The sequence below is a fragment of the Microtus oregoni genome, unplaced genomic scaffold (assembly GCF_018167655.1).
Source record: "Microtus oregoni isolate MIOR12 unplaced genomic scaffold, Mior012 000032F_ref0000030, whole genome shotgun sequence".
In the NCBI taxonomy this organism is placed as follows: Eukaryota; Metazoa; Chordata; class Mammalia; order Rodentia; family Cricetidae; genus Microtus; species Microtus oregoni.
This window is the reverse complement of record NW_024543091.1, coordinates 16,428,890-16,450,011: the sequence shown is the minus strand read 5'-3', so window position 1 is coordinate 16,450,011 and position 21,122 is coordinate 16,428,890. Positions and strand designations below refer to the sequence as shown.

General features: G+C 40.2%; 1 protein-coding gene across 2 annotated transcripts in view; it reads right to left on the bottom strand.

Moving 5' to 3' along the window:
• Positions 1 to 5,089: 5,089 nt before the first annotated feature.
• Mindy2 (MINDY lysine 48 deubiquitinase 2) overlaps positions 5,090 to 21,122 on the bottom strand; it is a 65,350-nt gene continuing 49,317 nt past the window's right edge. The window contains exons 6-9 of one of the 2 annotated variants that reach the window (XM_041679442.1): positions 18,448 to 18,590; positions 12,223 to 12,396; positions 9,416 to 9,616; positions 5,090 to 6,984 (exon numbers count right to left, since the gene is read on the bottom strand). In XM_041679442.1, coding sequence (XP_041535376.1) covers positions 6,862 to 6,984; positions 9,416 to 9,616; positions 12,223 to 12,396; positions 18,448 to 18,590 — 641 coding nt within the window. In that variant the 3' untranslated portion in view covers positions 5,090 to 6,861. The remainder of the gene's footprint in view (positions 6,985 to 9,415; positions 9,617 to 12,222; positions 12,397 to 18,447; positions 18,591 to 21,122) is intronic. The other variant, XM_041679443.1, reaches the window with a different exon arrangement.

Here is a 21,122-nt window from a genome sequence, read left to right as displayed (position 1 = left end):
TCGTAGCCGAGGCTGGCCTTTCGCTCACAGTGATCCTCTTGCTTCAGACACCTACGTACTGGGATTACAATGTGAGCTACCCTGAGTGTCCAAAATAGAGTTTTTGACCATTCAAGTTGGATACTAATTTTGAGCTGTAACATAAATAGCTCTGAAAATCACTTAGAGAACAAAATAAAATGAGATGGCTCTATGGGTAGAGGTACATGTAGCAGTAGCCTGGCAGCTTGATCCACAGGGGCAGGAGGAAATGATCCCTTTCAGTTTTTCCTGAACTAACTCCTCTGATAAGAGAGCTGTGTGAGATGGTGACTTCCTCACCAGAATCAAGGTTTGCAGTTTAGAGCTGATTATTAACTGTCTATTGTGTCAAACATTGATCTAAGTGAGTCTCAGGTAAATGTGACCAGCCACACGGACAGCAGCTTAATGTGATGAGCTGACACACAGAATGTTCGGTCTAAATATCAAAGTTTATTGAAATAAAATATAATCTATAATAAAAAATACTACAATGTTATTCACTGGTTACAGTTTTAAGTATATTAACAAAAACATCCAGCGTTTTAACCCAATGATGACACTACACTTTGTATAACAACGAATTTGAGATTAAACAATAATACTGAATCATTGTCAGAACATTTTATACTTTCCCACCTGTGTTCAATGTCTTTTCAGGAGTAGTTTCCAAAAGTGAAACTTGAAATTTAAGACATAATTTTTAGAGGTGTTCTTAGCATAATTAGCATTTAAAACAATAAATTTATTTCACAGAAATCAGTTCAGCCCTGTGATGAGTAGGCGCATTTTAGGTGTCTCTTTTCAATGAACATATCCCAGTCTCTGTGCCTTTATTCTTCACTTGCATTTAAAGCAGAAGAGTGACTTGCTAGAAGTAGAAAAGATGCTGGGACAGACAGTTCCCACAGCCCATTTCAGCCAGCACATAGCTCCACAGGTCAGAATAAATTGGCCTCACACTCAAGTCGAGGGAGAAGACCTGTTTCTTTTCCTTACTGCTGTTCAAAATGACAGTTTCCGTTATCATTCTGTTTACCTTTTTGCTCTCCCAATTCCATGTTTCAACCTTCGTATGCAGCCCATATCAAGGGAAACGAATCACATGTGCTGGGAAATTATCCCTTCTGTCATTTACCTGGTCCTATGTGGATCTGTGACAATAGTTGCCATTTTATTGAGGAAAATAAGTCAACAAAAACTAGGGCAAAGCTTCACTAAAACACAAACCTGGGAAGTGAAGAGACACTGAATCCTTTCACAGTGGTTATCTCATACAAATAATGGGTGGGAAGGAACAGCAACACACATTCTGACAAACCAGACATCATTTTAAAGATTGAATACCAATCTCTTTTCTGAGTTACAGCTGCTTCATAGGAGATTCTGTTAGGATGTTGTGACTCGGGATTTATAACGGGCATTTCAGCTCCCCGACTTTCTGCATTCAGCTATAAAATGACTACTGAAGGCAAAGGCGCCAGGACTGCCTACAGGACTGCGACTGTCCATTCTCTAGTTACAGGGCCACCTTGCCTCTCCAAGTGCCACAGTGCAGAATTGAACATTTTTTTTTTTTTTTTTTTTTTTTTTTTTTTTTTTTTTTTTTTTTTGGTTTTTCGAGACAGGGTTTCTCTGTGGTTTTGGAGCCTGTCCTGGAACTAGCTCTTGTAGACCAGGCTGGTCTCGAACTCATTTAAAAGGTGACATCTTTACAATTCATGCTAGATAAAGTGGGCACTTTCTGGGATGGGGCTTTTGCTCTTTTAACTTCACCATGGGACAAAGGTTGGGTTTCCTATCTTTGCCATTGTATTTCAACTAGTTAATGGGAGGGTGTCATGCCCTAAAGATACCAGCTTATTAGACAAATCTAACCAACCTTTGTCAGGACAAAGGAACATTGAATTTGAGGCAAGAGTTGAAGATATTTACCCTGTTCGTTGAGTTTAGTTTTCTTGAGTTCAGAAGAAACTAGAATCCTACATATAAAAAAATATATGCATTTATCAATTTGTTAAGCTCTATTTCCTAATAGAAATACCAGGATTAAGTAAAGACATGCACGAATTAAATTTTAGATTTTCAAAGTAAGTTTTCCAGCACTCTGCAAGGTACCCCACTGTTTTATCTTCTCTGTATTTATTCCCTTCAGGGAGCTTTTAATTTTAAAAGTTATTCTCAACTGTTATCTGAGAAAAGTGAACTCAATTATTCATAACTTTTGTATCAGCAACAAAAGACACTAAATTATCAGAGAAACAGAACTCTCCGATTCAAGCGTTCCTTTATGATTTCTCACTGTCTAAAGGAGCTGACTTGCACACTACCAGAGTCCATTTTCACACCAAGCCACAAATAAGTAGTCTACACTGACACCAGCGGAGAGACCGGTCAGTTCCTGATGCTACTTTTCCCTGGAGGAAAAGACCAAGAGGCTCTAAGCACTTAATCTGTAAAAAATACCAGGAGAACAGGTCTGTAAAGGGCATTTTATATGCCAAATACCAGGAGAACAGGTCTGTAAAGGGCATTTTATATGCCCAATACCAGGAGAACAGGTCTGTAAAGGGCATTTTATATGCCCAATACCAGGAGAACAGGTCTGTAAAGGGCATTTTATTTTATATGCCCAACACCAGGAGAACAGGTCTGTAAAGGACATTTTATTTTATATGCCAAATACTCCTGCTCTTGATAGTAGTCTACCACATACAAAAGCAACGCAAAATATACTTTTGAAAGCCATAATGCCACATTTGAAATAATTCTACAAGCTAATGGCATTAAAAAAACTGATTTAAGTCATTATAAAGTCTGCACATTCAAGAACAGAGGCTGTGCAATGTCTGTGATGATCTCAGTAATTCTCAGTGCTCAGGAGAAGCAAGTATGGGGAGCGGCAGAACAGGCGCACCCTGCACACAGAGGAAACTGAGGCGCACAATGATTACCAAAACAAGACAAAGTCAGGTTTGTGTTTGGAGACGGGGTCTTACTACTTGCCCAGGCTCGCCTTGAACTCAGGATCCTCCTGCTTCACCTTCCTCAAAGGTTGGGTGACAGTGTGTATTACCATGTTCAGACAAAAGCTTCAAACATCAAATGATCCAGGATTTCACATGTCTAATCCCTTAAAATATGAATAATTACCTTTAATGTCTTTGCCTTATTTTGTCAAACATTAATTTTTCATTTTAAATTCTATGCCTATGACAGTGATATGTGCAAACCTATAAGCTTTCGTAAGAAAAATAGTAACTGGTACAATGGATAAGAAAGGTAAGCAAAATGCAATCCGTTTGCTGTTAGCTTTACAAAAGTTTAAACAAGCTGGCTATGATGGCATATGCCTGTAATCACGGCAGTGAGAAGCTGAGGCAGGAGGATTTTGGGTTTGAAGCTAGCCAGGGCTACAACAGTTGATTCCAGGCCAGCTGGCTACACAGCAAGACCAATGACAGTTCTTAAAATTCTTGCCTTGATTTGCTAGGATTTTTACAGACATCTGTTCACATGCCAACACAGACAGTGATCATGAGTCATCCCTTTTCCTCACAGCTGCCCTCTGGTCCTCAAGGTCTGCACTGAGTTTATGACTCACAGAAAACAAAATGCTGTGAAGCTGTTGTGTGAGAACAGAATGGCCAACACGAGTTTATTAAACTTATATCTGATATGAGGAGCATGAGGAAGAATTCAAAACAAACTGAAGAAAAGCGAGGCAATAGAAACAAGATCACCTAACCCAAACTTAAGCCTCTGTCTTGCTCAAACCCTAGCCTGACCTTAAAACATGGAGGAAGTTATTCTGCCCATGAACACTGGCTGGGCCTAAAGCCAACGCCATGATTAACTGCTTGACACCATACTTCTCAGTGTGTCTGTGCACATATGCATGTTCTGGGGACTGAACCCAGGGCCTTGAGCATGCCAGGTAAATGTTCTACATCTGGGTGACACTCCGAAACCTGGCGTGTTTGTGCATATTTTTATATTTATTTATTTATTTTGGTTTTTTGAGACAGGGTTTCTCTGCGGCTTTGGAGCCTGTCCTGGAACTAGCTCTGTAGACCAGGCTGGTCTCGAACTCACAGAGATCCGCCTGCCTCTGTCTCCCGAGTGCTGGGATTTGTGCATATTTGTAAAATGATGACTTTCATTTGATAGGAGGTTTTGCTTTGAGACCCAAACAGAGGTCATGGAAACCTACTTCAGAAACAGAACATGCTCCTTGGTATTGACAAACTAGTACAAGTCAGAGCAAGTTATACAACAGGGTTACCCATCAAGAAGTGCACACTAATAAAGACTGACCTACTAAACTTTAAGACTGCTTTGAAAGCAAGAGAAAAGCCAGGGACCCTATCTGCTCTTCCACCTGCCTCCTGCCAGTTCTCATGCTGAGTGGGCACATTGGTCAAATGTGCCTGAAATTTAGTCTAGAAACATTAAGCTCCAAAATGTTTAAATTCTAACGTCTGTTAGCAAGATATGTATAACAATTTCAAGTATTACAAAGTATTGGGAGGGGGAAAAATCCCTCAAAATACCATATTCAAAGTCCTTTGTGCCCAGATAAGCAACAATATGCCTGAATACCACTTGCTACCTTGAGCAAAACATAGGAAACAAGCATGCGACAGTTTCGATCCTTGACAGCCTTTGAGGACAGGAAAGCATCTCACAAATTTGTTTTAAGAGTCAAACATTTAATTTCTCCCACAGTAATCAAAACAAATATTATGACTCTTGTCATATCAAACAATTCCAGGAATGTAACCAAGCCCGACTTGGAAATCTGACATAAGATTGGATTAATAAACACAACTCATTGCTTGTCGTGAGTACACACTGACACCTACTTATCTGATAGCGATGCTGGTTTTGAGTGAGTTGTGTTTGCTTTGTTTCTCTTTTTCTTCTAGAGGGAATGCAGTATGGCAGTATTATCTTTGGAACAAATTAAGATAGTAAAAATAACAATTTCTATATAGAGATTTTAAGGGCAATAAATAGATATTGTATATAATAATGGAAAAATATGCCTCAAGTATGCTTTTTAAAATTACTCAAGGTTATTGTTTTCTAAATTAAAATATAGACGGTTCTGGGAAAAGCAAACCCTGAGGATTGAGCCTTCTCCTCGGAGTATCAGAGTGCTGCTGTCTGTGTGTTTCTGCCGAGTCAGCCCACCACAGGGCTCTTTGACAGTTTATACTCACTCTAGGTTGGAATCAAGAGACTTACCAAGTATTTATACACAAATTTTATAGCCCAGCAGGTTCTCTGATTGGTTCCCATGCTAGCATAGGAAATCTGAATAACAAAGAACATAAGTAGACATGTAATATAGAAGAGTATAAAGGATACAGCATAGCCCTGAATTTTTCCCCTTAGAATAATACTTTTCATAAATAAAACTCTACTTTTTACATACAGATCCATCCTACAGTTGGTTTGGGATCATGGAGAATGTTGATGACAATAGTCTTAAGAAACTCTAGACTACTTTTTTTTTTTTTTTTTTGTAGTCTTTCGTTGTCTCCAGACCACAAGAAATATTCTCTGACTGGACGTTCAATTTGTGATGGTCCTGAATAAACAAGTTTACTGAGGCTTAGGGCAAATCATACAGCTACCTGTACCGGCAATAATCTTTAAAAAAAAATGACTGAAACAAATTTTAAATACAAAGTATATAAAAAGGACTGTTAAGGATCGTTTTCAAACTTGATTTAGAAATTACAATATGTGCTGCCTCATCACAAAGCTGAGTAAATATTCTTTCAGAATCCTATAAATGATATAAGATGTCTTAGGTTTATTTGGTTCTCATAAGTTAAAAAATCTGACTGCTTTTACATAAATTCCTTCAGATTCCTGCTATGTTCAGAATTTTATTAATATCTTTTCATTAGAGTCAAGAGATTAACTTTCCTTCAGAAATGTGCTTTTTGTTGGTTTAAATAACTATGCTTAATTTTCTAGCAATAAACATGATTTAAAATTTAAGGTTCAAGGTAAATCTAGAAAAAGGTAGACAGTGAACTCTGCTCTTCTCTGCCATCCTATTTACAAGGCTAAAACATGAGTGTGGTCTCACTCACCACATCCTTAACAAACAGAAACCACCATTCAGGTTACCTAAAGGTGTTAAAATTCCTCAGAATCTCACAATACTACAAAGTCAGTATCTGATTTGAATAGGTTATATGTATTAGTGTCATATAATTTTTGTGGGTTTTTTTTTGCTATTGGAAAATAAAAAAATTTTCTATCTAAATTGGATCCAAGCTTCATTATCAGTTCTCAAGATAATATCTAAAATGTACATTGCTAAAGAAAGGTAAAGCTGTTCAAGGGCTGAGCCAGTTCAGTGTACAACGAAGGGTCATTTATTCCTGCTTTTTTTTCCTCTCCCTATATTAAACTCCTCATTTCTTATGGATTAGAACATAATTTAGCATAAATGTTTCAGAAATAACTGTGCTGATAATTACATCTTGAGAAGGATAGGACTCACTCAGGTGACCTCCATCCATTGTCGGACACACAGTAGCTTACAAACTGATTAGAGTTGTCATATCACTAAACATAAAATAGAAGTGATATACTTATTTGGCTACAAGTGACAACATACAACAGTTCCACTTTGTAACAAAACTCCAGCTCATAAAGAGTATATTGTGTAACTTAAAAAAAGTTGATTGTAACAAAGTAACAACCTTCCCCTGGAAAACAAGAACAAAATCCATTGAGAGATCAGGCACAGACGGTAGGTACTGGGTCTTCCTTTCCGTCATCTGCATAGGTGGTTCCCACAGATGCCAGCACTTCCTATAATATCACACAACTATTTTTTTCCTTTTCTTTCTCTTTTTCCCGAGGTTCTTTGCGTTTCCGTTCACTATTTCCAGGCTGTTTTACACTTGATGGAGAGGGTTGTGCTGGCTGGCCCTGCTGTAGGAGAAACACACACCGGAACAGAATCAGAGCTAGCTAGAACCACAAGGCAAAAGGTATCCTCACAGATACAGATGTTGCGGGGCACGATTTCTGTTTACAGGTGTTAAGGTTTGAATGGCAGATGCCCCGGTCCCTGTTGCTGGCCTGTTGCTGTGAGAAGTTTGGGGTATCTTAAGTAAGAGGGCCTGGCGGTCCACATAAGAGCGGATGTGAGGCAAGTGGCAGGGCATGTCTTCCTGTCTGCTTAGGTTGCTGCTTCCTGATGGAAAGGATGGGAGATGCTGTGCCACCAACTCCCACCTTCATCCACTGAACACTGTCCAACCATGCCTTCCTCATCCTGAGGAGCTGTACCCTTTCCTGCAGATCTCAACAAATCTCTAAGTTGCTTCTGTCAGGTGTAAGAGAAGTAATTAATATACTGAATAACTGACACAAATAATGTATAATTAGTTATGTACTCATTATTCAAAATCTGTAATTATCTAAACTATTTAAGCTTCTAGTTGAAGAAATATTTATGTAACTGGGCAGTGGTGGCACATGCCTTTAATCTCAGCATTCTGGAGGCAAAGGCAGGCAGATCTCTGTGAGTTCACAGTTGGCCTGGTCTAAAAGCAAGTTCTAGAACAGCCAGAGCTAAACAGTGAAACCCTGTCTCATCCCACCCCCTCAAAAGAGAAATATTTATGTTAAACTGACAATTTTGAAAACTGTAATATTTCTTCAAGACTTTATTGTGTACCATAACAAACAAATCTTAAAGCAAAAGACAAGAATCCTGATAACTGAGAGTGTAAAATAATAAGTGTGTACTATGAGATCAGAGAATTTGAATGAAATAAAATAATACGGTAGCACTCGCCTGCTAAGTTTGGATAGCTAGTGCTTTATTTAGAAGCAGAAGTTTTACATGTATTTTAATGAAAGAGAGGGAAAAAGAGAGAGAGAAGTGTGTGTGTGTGTGTGTGTGTGTAGTGATAATTTGTTTGTAATCTAACAAATAAAGCTTGCCTGAAGATCAGAGTACAGAGCTAAGCCACTAGTTAGCCATAGTGGTGGCTCACACCTTTAATCCCAGCATTAGGAGACAGAGGCAGACAAATCTCTGTGAGTTCAAGGTCACCCTGGGCTACACGAAATTGATTCAGTCTAAAAGAGAAACAACTGGTGGTGGCTCAAACCATTAATTCCAGTACTTGGGAGTCACATGCCTTTAACCCTATCACTCGGGAAGTAGAGACAGAAAGGGATATTGTAGCACAAATGATAAAAACCCAGAGACAGATATTGGGGTTCAACCTGGAGACAGACAGACAAAGCAGCTAGCCACTTTCTCTTATCTCCACCTCAGACTGAAAATGGGTGAGCTATGGTCTCCTCTAATACTGAAGACGCCACACTCCTTTATATTCCTCTCTGCCTAGCCATACCGCTCCTGTCTCCACCTCCCTAGCGCTGGGATTAAAGGTGTGGGATCCCAAATGCCGCGAGCTTCTTTGTGAGAGCTCTGTTTCCATTTTAGACAGAGCCAATCATCTGTTGCCCAGGTGGCCTTGAACTCAAGAGGTCCATCTGCTTCTGTGGTCCCACCCCCAAGATTAAACTCTAGTCCTGGGATTAAAGGTGTGTGCCACCACTCCCTGGCCTGTATGGTTGATTAATAGCAGTTAGAATTTAAGCCACACGTGTGTGTTTTGGAGGATATGAGTGTGAGGTCAGAGGTGTTCATCTGGTGTTCTCTGTCACTCTCAATCTTATTTCCTTGAGAGATGTTCTCTCACAGAATCTGGAGCTAAGTTGGTGGCCAGCAAGTTCTTGAGATCCTCCTATCTTATCAGAAGCTCTGAAAAAAATGTCTTCATGAAATCAGAAATATGTTTGGATGGTAAAAACCTTAGAACAATGTGAAACATCACACAGGGAGAGCTGGAGAGATGACTCAACATTGAAGACTTGTTCTTGCCGAGGACCTGGGTTTGATTCCCAGCACCCACATGGTGACTCACCACCGTCTATAACTCTAATCCCAGGGGATCCCATGCCTTCTTCTGACTTCCACAGGCACCAGGCACATACATGGTGCACATGTAAGAAAAACACTCATAACGCATAAAATAAATCTAAGCCAAGCAGTGGTGGCACATGCCTTTAATCCCAGCATTTGGGAGGCAGAAGCAGACAGATTTCTGTGAGTTCCAGGCTACACAGAAAAATCCTTTCTTGAAAAACAAAACATAAAATAAAATAAATAAATCTAAAAAAAGCCCCAGCAAAACAAACAAAAGAGCCTCAACCCCTTGGGTGCTGACCCGCTAACACAGTTGAAAGGCCAGAGCTGACTTACAACTGTTTCTGCCAAGCAGAAATTCTTTTACTGCTAAAGTGACTGTCATGTTTGAGATTCACAGAGCTACGGTTTTACCTGGACCTGTGTGGAAGTGGTGGTAGCAGCCACAGCCGCCTGTGCCTGCTCCTGCTCCTGGTAGTACTGAGAGGCCCGTCTGTCCTCCTCCTCTTGGAGTTTCTTCGCCAACTCCAGGTCACTGATTCCTTCTGGGATCTGCTCCCAGTTGATCTCTTGGCTCTGCTGTTCTTGCTGCAGTGACAGTGCCATAAGGTAGTCCTGAGGAGTTCAATCACAGCGCTTCAGCTTTGAGATGTGACCCAGGAACAGACACCCACTATGAGTCTGAGAATGACTTTTACAGCATAGGCCTTTAAAGCTCTATTTCTAAGGACTTTCTTCTTTGTAGAGCTACAGATTTCCTTCATTATTATCACGGTTCTACACAGTTTTAGCATTTAGTTTAAAATCTTTTCTAGAAGCAATAAATAAGTCATATAAGAAAGCTATTAAAAAAAGTTCCCATTTTCAAAAGAAACACGTGAGCAAGGAACATGCAGAAAAGGCAGAAAAGCAGACGTGAGAGCTGAAATCACTGTAACAGATGTAACTGTGGAATATTTATAGCCTCTAGTATGTTCCACATTCACATAGAAATTCAAACATATCTCCCACCCTCCAAAACTATTTTACGCTTTTTATTTTTTATTTAGCATTGTTTTTAAATAGTTTAAGAACTTCCTAAGATTCTTTGCTCAGTTCTCCCCTCTCCCCCAGACTCTTTTGCTCTGCTCTGACAAGGTCTTATGAAGTATCTCAGGCTGGTCTTTCAGATCTGTGTGCCTGGGCATCCCGAGGGTCGGGACTACAGCTAATACCATATTCAGCTCAAAGAATGATTCGGGTTTTTATTTTACATCATTTGGTTACTCATTTTTTTCCTGCATGTATGCCAGAGCTCCTGGAACTAGAGTTACAGACAGATGTGAGCCTCCATGTGGTTGCTGGGAATTAAACCTGGTCTTCTGGAAGAGTAGCCTGAATGAACTGAATCATCTCTCCAGTCCTTAGTTACTCATTTTTGAGGAAGATCCTTGCTATATAGACCTGGCTCACCTCAAAGTTGCCTGTGAGTGGAAGCCAGGACAACCGCAGTGTCATCCACGTTTTTTTCTCTCTTTCTGTGTGTGTGAGGGGAGGGAGTAGTACAAGTATGTGCATGTGTGCACACCTTTGGTGGTCAGAGCAGGACACTGGTTATCTTTCTGCATTGAAACAGTCTGTGTTACTCCCTGTATTAACTGTCTTGAGACAGGGTGTCTTAGTGAATTAGAAGTTCATCTTTTGGACTAAGCCAAGCCAGATAGTCAGCTCTCAGGAGACACGTGTTTCCATCCCTAATGCTGGGGTTACAGGGATACGTTGCCATACTCAACTTTTTACATGGATGTTGGGAATTTGAACTCAGGTTTTCATGCTGGCCGGTGAGTCCCAGGGATCATTTTGTCTCTGCCTCCCAGCACTGAGATTACAAGTGTATGTGACCATTTCCAGCTTTCTACATGGGTGCTGGGGATTGAACTCAGGTCCTATGAGTGGGCAGCAGGTACTTTATAAACTGAGCTATTTTCCTAGCCCCAAAAGAGGATTTTTAAAGCCAAAGTAGCTATTGTCGAATTCAATTACTGGGTAGTTATATCTTCTAGCTACATACCGAGATTGTCTCCTAGGAGAAGAAGTTAATTTTGGTCAAACTTATACCCGATACATTATTTTTTACATTTATTTACTTACTTATTATCTCTCACTGGGTGGTGGTAGTGCACACCTTTAGTCCTAGCACTTGGAGGCAGAGACAGGTGACTCTCTGAGTTCGAGGCCAGCCTGGTCTACAGATCGAGGACAGCCAGGACAACGAGGAGAAGAGAGAGAGAGAGAGAGAGAGAGAGAGAGAGAGAGAGAGAGAGCCCCTCACTGTGTGTGTCTGTGTTTCAGCTCCTCCTGCCAAGCCTGATGACTGGAGTTCAGTTCCTAGTACCCATGGTTGGTAGGAAAGGACAGATCTGCACACTGTCCTTTGACTTCCAGGTACACTGTGATATACATATTCACTCACAAACAAACTAAGTAAAGAAATACAATAAAATGGTTCATGCGGTTTCCACATTTAATCCTCAACATAATTGATCTAGTGTAATTAGAGTGAAATTCAAAGTCCTCACTATGACCCGTCAACACAATCCACCTTCTGAATCATAGTGTATAATTGATGTTCACAGAGAATTTATAGAATGATCACTTTCCTATTTAGGAGATGTGAGGAGAACTCACAGGTAAATTAATGGATGAATAGTCTGGCAATGGTGGCACATGCCTTTAATCCTATCACTCAGAGGCAGAGGCAGGTGGACCTCTGTGAGTTTGAGGCCATAGTGTTCTTTATAGTGAGTTCCAGGACAGCCAGGAACCCTGGCTTGAAAAACAAACAAATAAATAAAATTAATGCATGAATCAAAAGTTTTAGATAAACAAACTGACACTTGAAAAGAATTTGCTTTTCCTTGTTGACACCAGATCTTGCTATGTTGCCCAGGCTGGTTCCAACTTGTGAGCTCAGTGACATCCCCCAGTCTCCCAAGCAGATGTGCACATCACCTTGCCTCAGTGAAGAATATGCACTTTAGTGAGGTATGGTGGCACAAGTCTTTAGTCTCAGCATTTGGGAAGCAGAGGCAGGCAGATCTCTGAGTTCTGGTCTACAAAGGGAGCTCCAGACAAGTCAGGGTATAGTGAGACCATATCTCAAAAAGGGGGGGGGGGAGGGAAGAAGAGAAAGAATATGCACTTTAGACAATGCGATGGGTGGTGGGGAAAAACAATTTTACCTGATCGATTTGGTCTTGTTGACCTTTGTACACAGTCTCAGGATCTGAAGGAGGTCGAAGATGGAATTCTGAGTCACAAAAATTCCCATCACCATCTACATTGTGCAGGCTTTCCCAGACAACTTTTTCTTCAGTAAGAAACCCCTGGTCTGTTACCAACAAATACAGTTGACCCTTAATCAGAAACAACAAATGAAAATTTGTTAAATTTTCCTAAACTAGCCAACATTATATTAAGGAATATGTTTAAAGTCATATGTCTGAAGTACAGTAATTATTCTACCTGGATCTGTGCAATCCAATAAAGAGCCCAAGCAGATAGCTTCTCTGCTCAAATTCATCTGGTTTTGCCTGGAGCTGGTAGTCAACACATCACAATGGAACAGGAGGAACCTTCTGGCATGCTAACTGACAAACAGCTCTGGGGCTTACAATCTCATTTCACAAAATAGAGAGATACAACCAGAAAGCATATGCAAAAAAATTCTACATTGTCTGGTTTTATTTACTTAAAAAATTAAGCTGATAGGACCAATCTAACCCAAACCAGCCTTTCCCTTTCTGTGTACCATTTTGCTCCTTTAAACATCAACAAAAAGCCCCAAACTATGTGTTTGTGTGTGGCTGGTGCACAAGTGCAGTGCCCCATGGGGCCAGAAGTACCTCAGATCCTCAAGCAGGAGCTCTGTGAGGCAAGTGCATGTTCTTAAACGGAGACACACTCCAGCCCATTTGTATGTGGGAGTGCTCCACCACTCAACTACACATGTATTATTTAATCTGCTATTATTTAATGAACAACATGCTGTCCTTCGGCCCCTTCTTAGGGAAGGACACACTTCTGCCTGTGGTGGAGTCACTCCCTGCTCCTGCTCCCCCTTCTCCTCCCCTTTCTTACCTTTAAAATAAATTTCTCATTTATCAGTCACCTTTAAAACAACTAAATGGATTCTCACTTAATGTTAAATGTTAAAATTCTGTGGGGAAGAAGCTATCACTCTTAGTCAAAGTGTAAAAAGAATTAACAAATTATTGTTGTATTTATTTATTTAGCAGTGCTGGAGAATGAATCCAGGGCTTTGTAGAACCTGTTAAGCAAGTTTCTTTACCACTCTGCTACTACTCAAACCTCATATTTGTTTCTTACCAACTTTAGTATAACCCAGAGCACTACTTTTTGTTTCTAATCTCTAACAGGAAAAAAGTAAGCAAAAGCAAACCTGATAGCCTATTTCCCCCTCATTACAATGCACAGATAGATCCCTTTTAAAATCACAGGTTGCTCTGTATAGTGGTACATGTCTTTAATCCTGCACTCAGGAGGGAGGGAAAGAAGGGGGGATGGAGAGTGAGAAAGAGAGACACAGAGAAAGAGAGAGGTGAATCTCTGTGAGTTCAAGGCCAACCTGGTGTACCAGTGAGTTCCAAGACAGCCAGGGCTATGTAGGGAGACCCCGTTTCAAAACAAACAAATAATACAGTGAAATCACATGCTGATTTCACTAGCGTGGGACAGATACCCACACTTCATTTCATCTTTATGCTTTGTTTCTAACTTCTTTAGGATCTTCACTTTTTCTCTCTCTAATGAGCCTGCCAATGTTTTAAAACAGTCAAGTCTCCAACACTAAAGAAAATAAAAATTGGGGGGAGCAGTAGAATTGTTTCAGGGGTAAAAGACAACCTGCATTTGATTCCTGGGACCCAAATGGTAGAAAGAGAGAGAACTGATTTGCTAAAGTTGTCCCCTTACCTCCACATGTGCACCATGGCAGACAAGTGTCTGTGCCTCAGTGGTCACACAACGTTGTGCACTCCCCAATAGTAATGAATAACAAACAAGCAAACAGACAAAACAACCCAAGAGCCAGATGCAGGTGCAGTGGTCTGTGACTATGGTACTAGTGCACGGGAACTAGAGGTGGAAACATCATTTGGGTCCTGGATTTTGAGGTTGAGCTAGCAATGTATATAGTCTGAGGCCAAGCATGGTGGTGGAATACTTGCATCCTGGAATTTAGGAGGCAGGTAAATCTCTATGTGTTCAAGGACAGCCTGATCTACACAGTAAGTTCCAGGCCAGCCAAACCTACATAGTAAAATTGCCTCATAAGACAAAATATAACAAAAACATAAAAAACGCCAACCTTGGGATCCATACCTACAACCCTAAATCCCCTACAGGGAGGAGCCATTACCCTTATATTCAATAATATCTCCTATTTTGGCAAACTATTATATATATATATACACAAGCTTCTCTTAATGTTTATTTCTATTATGTATGTGTGTGTGTAAGAATCACATGACTTGGGTTCCAGATCCTCTGAAAGAACAGCCAGTGCTCCTAACTGAAGCATCTCTCTAGCACTCAGCAAATCATTTCTAGGAGTGCCTGCTACTGCCTTCTCCATTCCAACCACTCTTAAGCAACTCAAATTCTTTTGCTGCCATTCTGGTCCCCTCCTTCCACTCTACCCTCAGAGTTCTTATCTCTTCTTCCCTAGCTTCCCTGCTGTCTCACTCTTAACACCCCCCCCCCCCACCCCAGTGCCCTCTTCTTTCTCAGCTGTCTTTACTAATGTTTCTTTCTTGAGTTGACCCTTTAAAAGCTGGCATTCATTAAATCTTAATCCTAGGTTCTCTCTTCTGAGTCCTTTTCTTTTTTTGGTTTTTCGAGACAGGGTTTCTCTGTAGCTTTGGAGACCTGGAACTAGCTCTTGTAGACCAGGCTGGCCTCGAACTCACAGAGATCCACCTGCCTCTGCCTCCCGAGTGCTGGGATTAAAGCCATGGGCCACCACTTTTCTTATAACCCCCTTCCAAAATTACAGTAGTTTCTTGTAAATCCTGAAGTTCTATTTGTATGTCCAAAGCATTTACTCAGTATTTCCACTTTGAATGTCACCTCAGAAGTATCTTAAACCCTTAACATTGTATTGTATCTCTATCTATCTATCTATCTATCTATCTATCTATCTATCTATCTATCTCTTTTGTTTGTTTTTTTGTTTGTTTGTTTTGTAACTCTGGCTGTCCTGGAACTTGCTGTGTAGATCAGGTTGGCCTTGAACTTACAGAGGTTCACCTATTTCAGCTTCCTAAATGTTAGGATTGAAGGTGTGAGCCACCATGCCTCACTATCACCATCTATAGAGGACCCAGAAATCACTTATTTTTCAAATCCAATGAAGATATTTGGCTGATCTATCTCCTGACCCACTCTGGAATCTTTCCACATTGTATAGTCATTACTACCCCTTGTCCAAATCACTATAACCTCCTTCCTTTATCTCTTAGAGTGTCTCCTAACTAAATTCTACATCCACTCTCAAAGTTTAAAGTAAATTAATGTCACACAAGAGACATGAGAGCGCATGACACTAGTACAGTATTAAGCTACAGAATAAACTTAATAGGAAATCTTCGAAGCAGAATAAAAGGCAGAATGTACATATTTTCTGAGCTCCTATGACATAGATAGGCCTACTTGGTCTATATATAGGCACATCCTCTTCAGCCACACAAAACTGGGGATACCTAGCTAGCCAGTAAAGGCTTCCTGGCTGGGAACAAGGCTTTAACAGAACAGAGAACATCAGAAGCAATGTAGCTCTATGGTACAGTGCTTACCTAGCACATATGTGGTGAGGGGTGGGAGGGGAGGGAAGAGTGAGAGAAAGCTCTCAGTCACCAAAGACAGTCAGAGACCTTGTTTTCCCAAAGGACTATTTCATTCCAACTCACTCTTGGGCCAAAAGAAGAAGAAAAGAAATACCAGGATCATTAAAAAAACACAGTTCATCCAGGTGGTGGTGGCACATGCCTTTAATCTCAACACTCAGGAGGCAGAGGCAGGTGGCTCTCTGAGTTTAAGGACAGCCTGGTCTACAGAGCAAGTTCCAGGACAGCCAGAGCCACACAGAGAAACCCTGTGTCAAAAAACAAAAACAAAAAACAAAAGTCAGAAAATAATCTTTCTTCTAAGCTTCCACTTCACAATTCTCTTTTGCTGAGATCACCTTCAGGGCCTTTGCACGCATGCTGCTAGTTACTTCTGCTTAGTTATTCTTTTTGTGGTGAACTGATTCAACTCAGATTTCAGATGCCTTCCTTCCTTCCTTCCTTCCTTCCTTCCTTCCTTCCTTCCTTTTCTCCTTTTTTGTAGTGCTCTGGAGGCTGAATATAAGGTCTTGTGTATGTTGGGCAAGTGCTCTACCACTGTCAGCTTTTGGCTTTCCGTTTGTGACCTTTTCAGGGGAGTCTTTCCAGATAAAATCCTCATAAGAGCTCTGAGAACTTTTGGTATGTGTCCTTGACAGAAGTATCTTAGCAGCAAATGTCAGGAACCCTGGCTGTTGTTTCTATGGCTACACTTGTCAAGGTTAGCTTAGCTTTGTTAATGAATCAATGGATCCAAGGTCTGAAGAGGACAAGTAAAACAAGATGACAGAGCAGCCATTGGGATCTGACATCTTTTTGCTTTAGATTCTTGAGGAATGTGAATGACTCTTATCTTAGATCTTACACACTCCTAACTATGAAGCAATAAGATGAAGTGTACTTTTTAAAAATATGACAGTCATAGAAGAGCTGTGGCTTTGGGGTACTCTTTCATTAGCAAACAAATCATTTTACACTATCCCATGTCACCCATTGATAAAAAAGCATGGATGGAAACATGAAGATGTGATTTATGGTGTCAATAAGCTACCTTCATTTAGAAAATAAGCAGACATTCACATGGGAGACAAACTGGTAACAAGACACAAAACAGAAAGAGCTCCATAAGGACAGTGTGGCCACTAACAGGACGGTTGCCGCAGGAGTCCTCAGTCTTAGACTCACATTCAAATCACCTGGGGAGTGCTTGAGCTACTGATGCAGGACAGTGTGCAGCATAGCGGTGGAGTGCCTGCCTACCATTTGTAAAGCACTGGGTCTAATCCTTGAGATTGCAAAAACCAAACAGAAAACAAAACCTGGTGTTCAGATCTCACCTCCTTTAGAGATTCTGATTTAATTGCATTAGTGGTAAATTCTGGACACCCTTCCTTCCTTCCTTCCTTCCTTCCTTCCTTCCTTCCTTCCTTCCTTCCTTCAAAGCAATCCAGATAGGTCTAGGATATAATCATGGCTGAGAATCACTATTTTAAGTAGAAAAGGGGTACCTTTCAGTAAGTTAGTATTCGAATGCTTCTTTAAGGATGGGTAATTTTGGGATAGGCAAGCAGAAGTGAGGAGAGCTTCCCAAATAGTATGAAACAATAAGAATGACAGTAAATGAGAACACATTAAACTCATATAGGATGAGAACTGTGGCAGAGGGGACCTGCGTTTTATCCTCTAGGATAGATGCTAATTGAACATTTGTGCTGTATTATCAGCATGGTAAGAACAGCATTCTGCCATAGGAGTCTAGGTTGATGATAAATACCTGAGCTAGATCATATGTTACCTGTAAAATCAAGAGACAGATCTAAGAGATGACTAAAAGGGATGGATTTCTAAGTGTGTGTGTGTGTGTGTGTGTGTGTGTGTGTGTGTGTGTCTGTGTGCAAAACCATAAACACACTGATAATTTTAACAAAAGTCAACATTGTCATAAAGATAATTTGTGTATGTCTCAGGGTGGGGAATCTACTTATGTAACCCAGGCTGGACTTGAACTTGCAATCCTTCTGCTCAGCCTCTTCAGTAGCTTTCATCACAAACAAGCACCAACACATTCCAGTTTAGGACAAATCTTAATTCTAACTTCTAATATCTTTTAATGCTTAAAATAAAATCCTTCATTCATAGTCACCCTGGTTTTAGCTCCAGGTATTTTGCTTCCTCTAAGTAAGGAATAACCTAGCTAGGTATGATTGCACATGCCTGTAATTCCAGTGTTCCAAAGACTGAGGCAGAAAGATATCAAATTCAAGGCTAGTGTGAGTTACCCAGTGAAATCCTCTCTCCAAGAAAGTAGAAAAGTAAACACTTGAATGCAATAATCTGAGATAAAAAAAAGTTGAGACTACATTTAAAATAAAAGTTGATCAAGGTAACATTTCAATTGCTAATTCATCCCATTCTAATGCAGTATTTAATAATAATTACCTTCACAACTTGATGGCTAAGGAATATTATGGTTAATCTTATTCTGTAGCAGGTCAAAACACATCTCTAAATCAAGCTCCTTTGATAGGGAGTAAAAAAAAAATATCTGTTTCTATATCCTACCTTGTGTTTTGTCATGGTGCTAAAATGGTTATTCCGAAAGAACACACAGAGCTCTCCTTCCTGAACGGTTGAAGTCAGTTCACATAATCCATGGTACGTCAGTTGAGTGGCTGTATTGTTTAGAAACTGCTCAGCTACAAAGCCTATGGAACCAATGTGTACTATGAGAAGGAGGAATTTCAAAGTCAGAAAGTTACTTTTCCTATTTACATTTGTTCCAACTGTATACAAAGGCCAATTTTCCTGTTACATAATGGCCCCCAGATTGGAGATGCCTCTTTCTAATTTTCTTATGGGAGCAGTGTCCCTGATCATTCCTGTCCTGAAGAAACAGTGATGTGAAAATTCTTTCATCCACAAGTATAGTCTCTTAGGAAAACTCTTTCACTCTTTCAGGTGGTTTACAAGAGACACAGACACAATAAAACAACAGGGAAGTTACTCTACAACATTTTATAAGAGAGGTAAGCCAGGCATGGTGGTGTAAGCGTTCAATCTCTGTGAGTTCAAGGCCAGCCTGGTCTAAAGAGTGAGTTCCAGACCATCCAGGGCTATACAGTGAGATCCTGTTTCAAAAAGCCAGAGAGAGACAGAGAGACAGAGAGACACACATTCATGCAGAGAGTGACAGAGCACAGCAAGAGGTGCAGACAAGAGGGGAAGTTGAGTTTGTTTTAAAAGATACATCAATAAGAAGCTGAAAATAACTGGGTGGGAATCTTGGCAAGCCCGGTATAGCTGGTCAAGGCAGGTTAGGGCACTCCTTTTCCATTACTTTTTGTCAAGCACTTGGCAGGACAAAGGAGTTATAGAAAGTTACAATGCAGCCCAAAAACAAGGACCTGCATTAGGGAGAGGAGAGTTTGAGGGTTACAGCACACTTGTGTTTATACATTGGGAAATAAGAGTTCCCCTTCATGTTATTGTTGTCACCTTGTTCAGCAGAACATATTCAAGCTTTTACTATTATGTACCACATTGAAGAATGCACTATTTGCTCAAAAGTACTCCTGGTTGCAGTATCCATGCTCATAAATGTTTCCTTGATAAAATACAAAAATTCACTGGAGACAGAGCAGACTACCATTATGTTGGTATGAAATTAAAAAATGAACACTAGACACATTTTTTATAGAATACGAAATAGGCTCACAAATAGATAATTTGCCCAAACTAGCTATGACAAAGTGAAGACTGGGACCATGGGAATTAATATTGGTATTAAATGTTACCAATTTAGTGCAGAGATGATTGTGAATTCCACCTGAATTACATATTGCCCCGAACCATAAGGTATAAACTTATTAAGAATTTAAAAATACAATATTTCCTAATTCTTTTGTTGTCTCTTAAATGGTAAGTTTAATCCAATATAGGTTCAATTTTGAATAGCTAATTTTTAAACAGAAGAATAACAGCTAATAAGTAACAAAAACAATAACCACCATAATCATAATTGATTCAGTTAAAAACCAATGGTTCCAAGTATATTGGGTATACAATTCTTAGAAAAAAAAAAGGCTATTCACACAGTTTCAAAGTCTAGTGACAGATTATTAATTACACATTATTACTTATTAATTACAAAGCAAAAGAATAATTTTACAATAAAGATATATGACCTATTTTGCCTCACTCAAGTTTAAATGTAACTAATAATGAATAATTTGACTCCTGCACCCAATTTGATGCAATTAAAAAGACTACTATAGAGGACATCATCTGGGTGGCATTCCAACCAAAATTATATCGCCTGTATCTATTCATAAGAGAACAATCTGATAAATCAAAATTGGGGCTAGTCTATAAAATACTGGCCTTCACTATTTAAAAAATGTTAGTAGGGAAGAGTGGGAGTAGATGAGGGCTGAGTAGAGAGAGGTGGTAGGGAGGGGGAAGAGAACAATGCCACAAACGCATGAAAGTATAAAAGGGGGCTGGAGATATGGCCCAGTGGTTAAGAGTACATACTGATCTTGCAGAGGACCCAAGTTTGGTTTCTAGCACCTACCTAGGATTGCTCACAACTGCCTATAACTCCAGGGGATCTAAAGCTCCATTCTGCTCAGTGGTCACCCCCTACACACACACACACACACACACACACACACACACAAAATGAGTTTTAAAAAGTTTAAAAGAATAGCTTCTTGGCTAGTGGTAGAACTTTGTGTCAATGCCCTTCCTTTGTAGGGGTGTGGAGGGTGGCAGGTTGGTCTGACTTGAGCTTGTGTCAGTCTCATGCATACTGTCACTGTCACAGTCTCTATGAGTTCATATGTGCATCTGCCCTGTTGTGTCTGGACAATGCTATTTCCTTAAAATCATCCACCACCTCTCCTCTTCCACTCTTCCATTCCCATACAAATGCCTGAACTTTGACAGGGAGAGAATATGGTAAGACATCTCTTTCAGGGCTGAATACTCTAAAGTCTCTCTCTCTCTCTGCTTGTTGTCCAGCTGCGGGTCTTTGTGTTAATTACTATTTGCTATAAGAAGCTTCTCTGATGTGGGTTAAGCAAGACATTGATCTATGGGTACAGCAATGTGTCATTGGGAATTGTTTTATTGCTGTGTTCATTTAGCAGAATAGTAGGATTTCCCTGGGCCCATGACCTATATAATGTCAGGTTCTTGGCCTCATTGACAGTCTAAGGTATGGGTTTCATCTCATG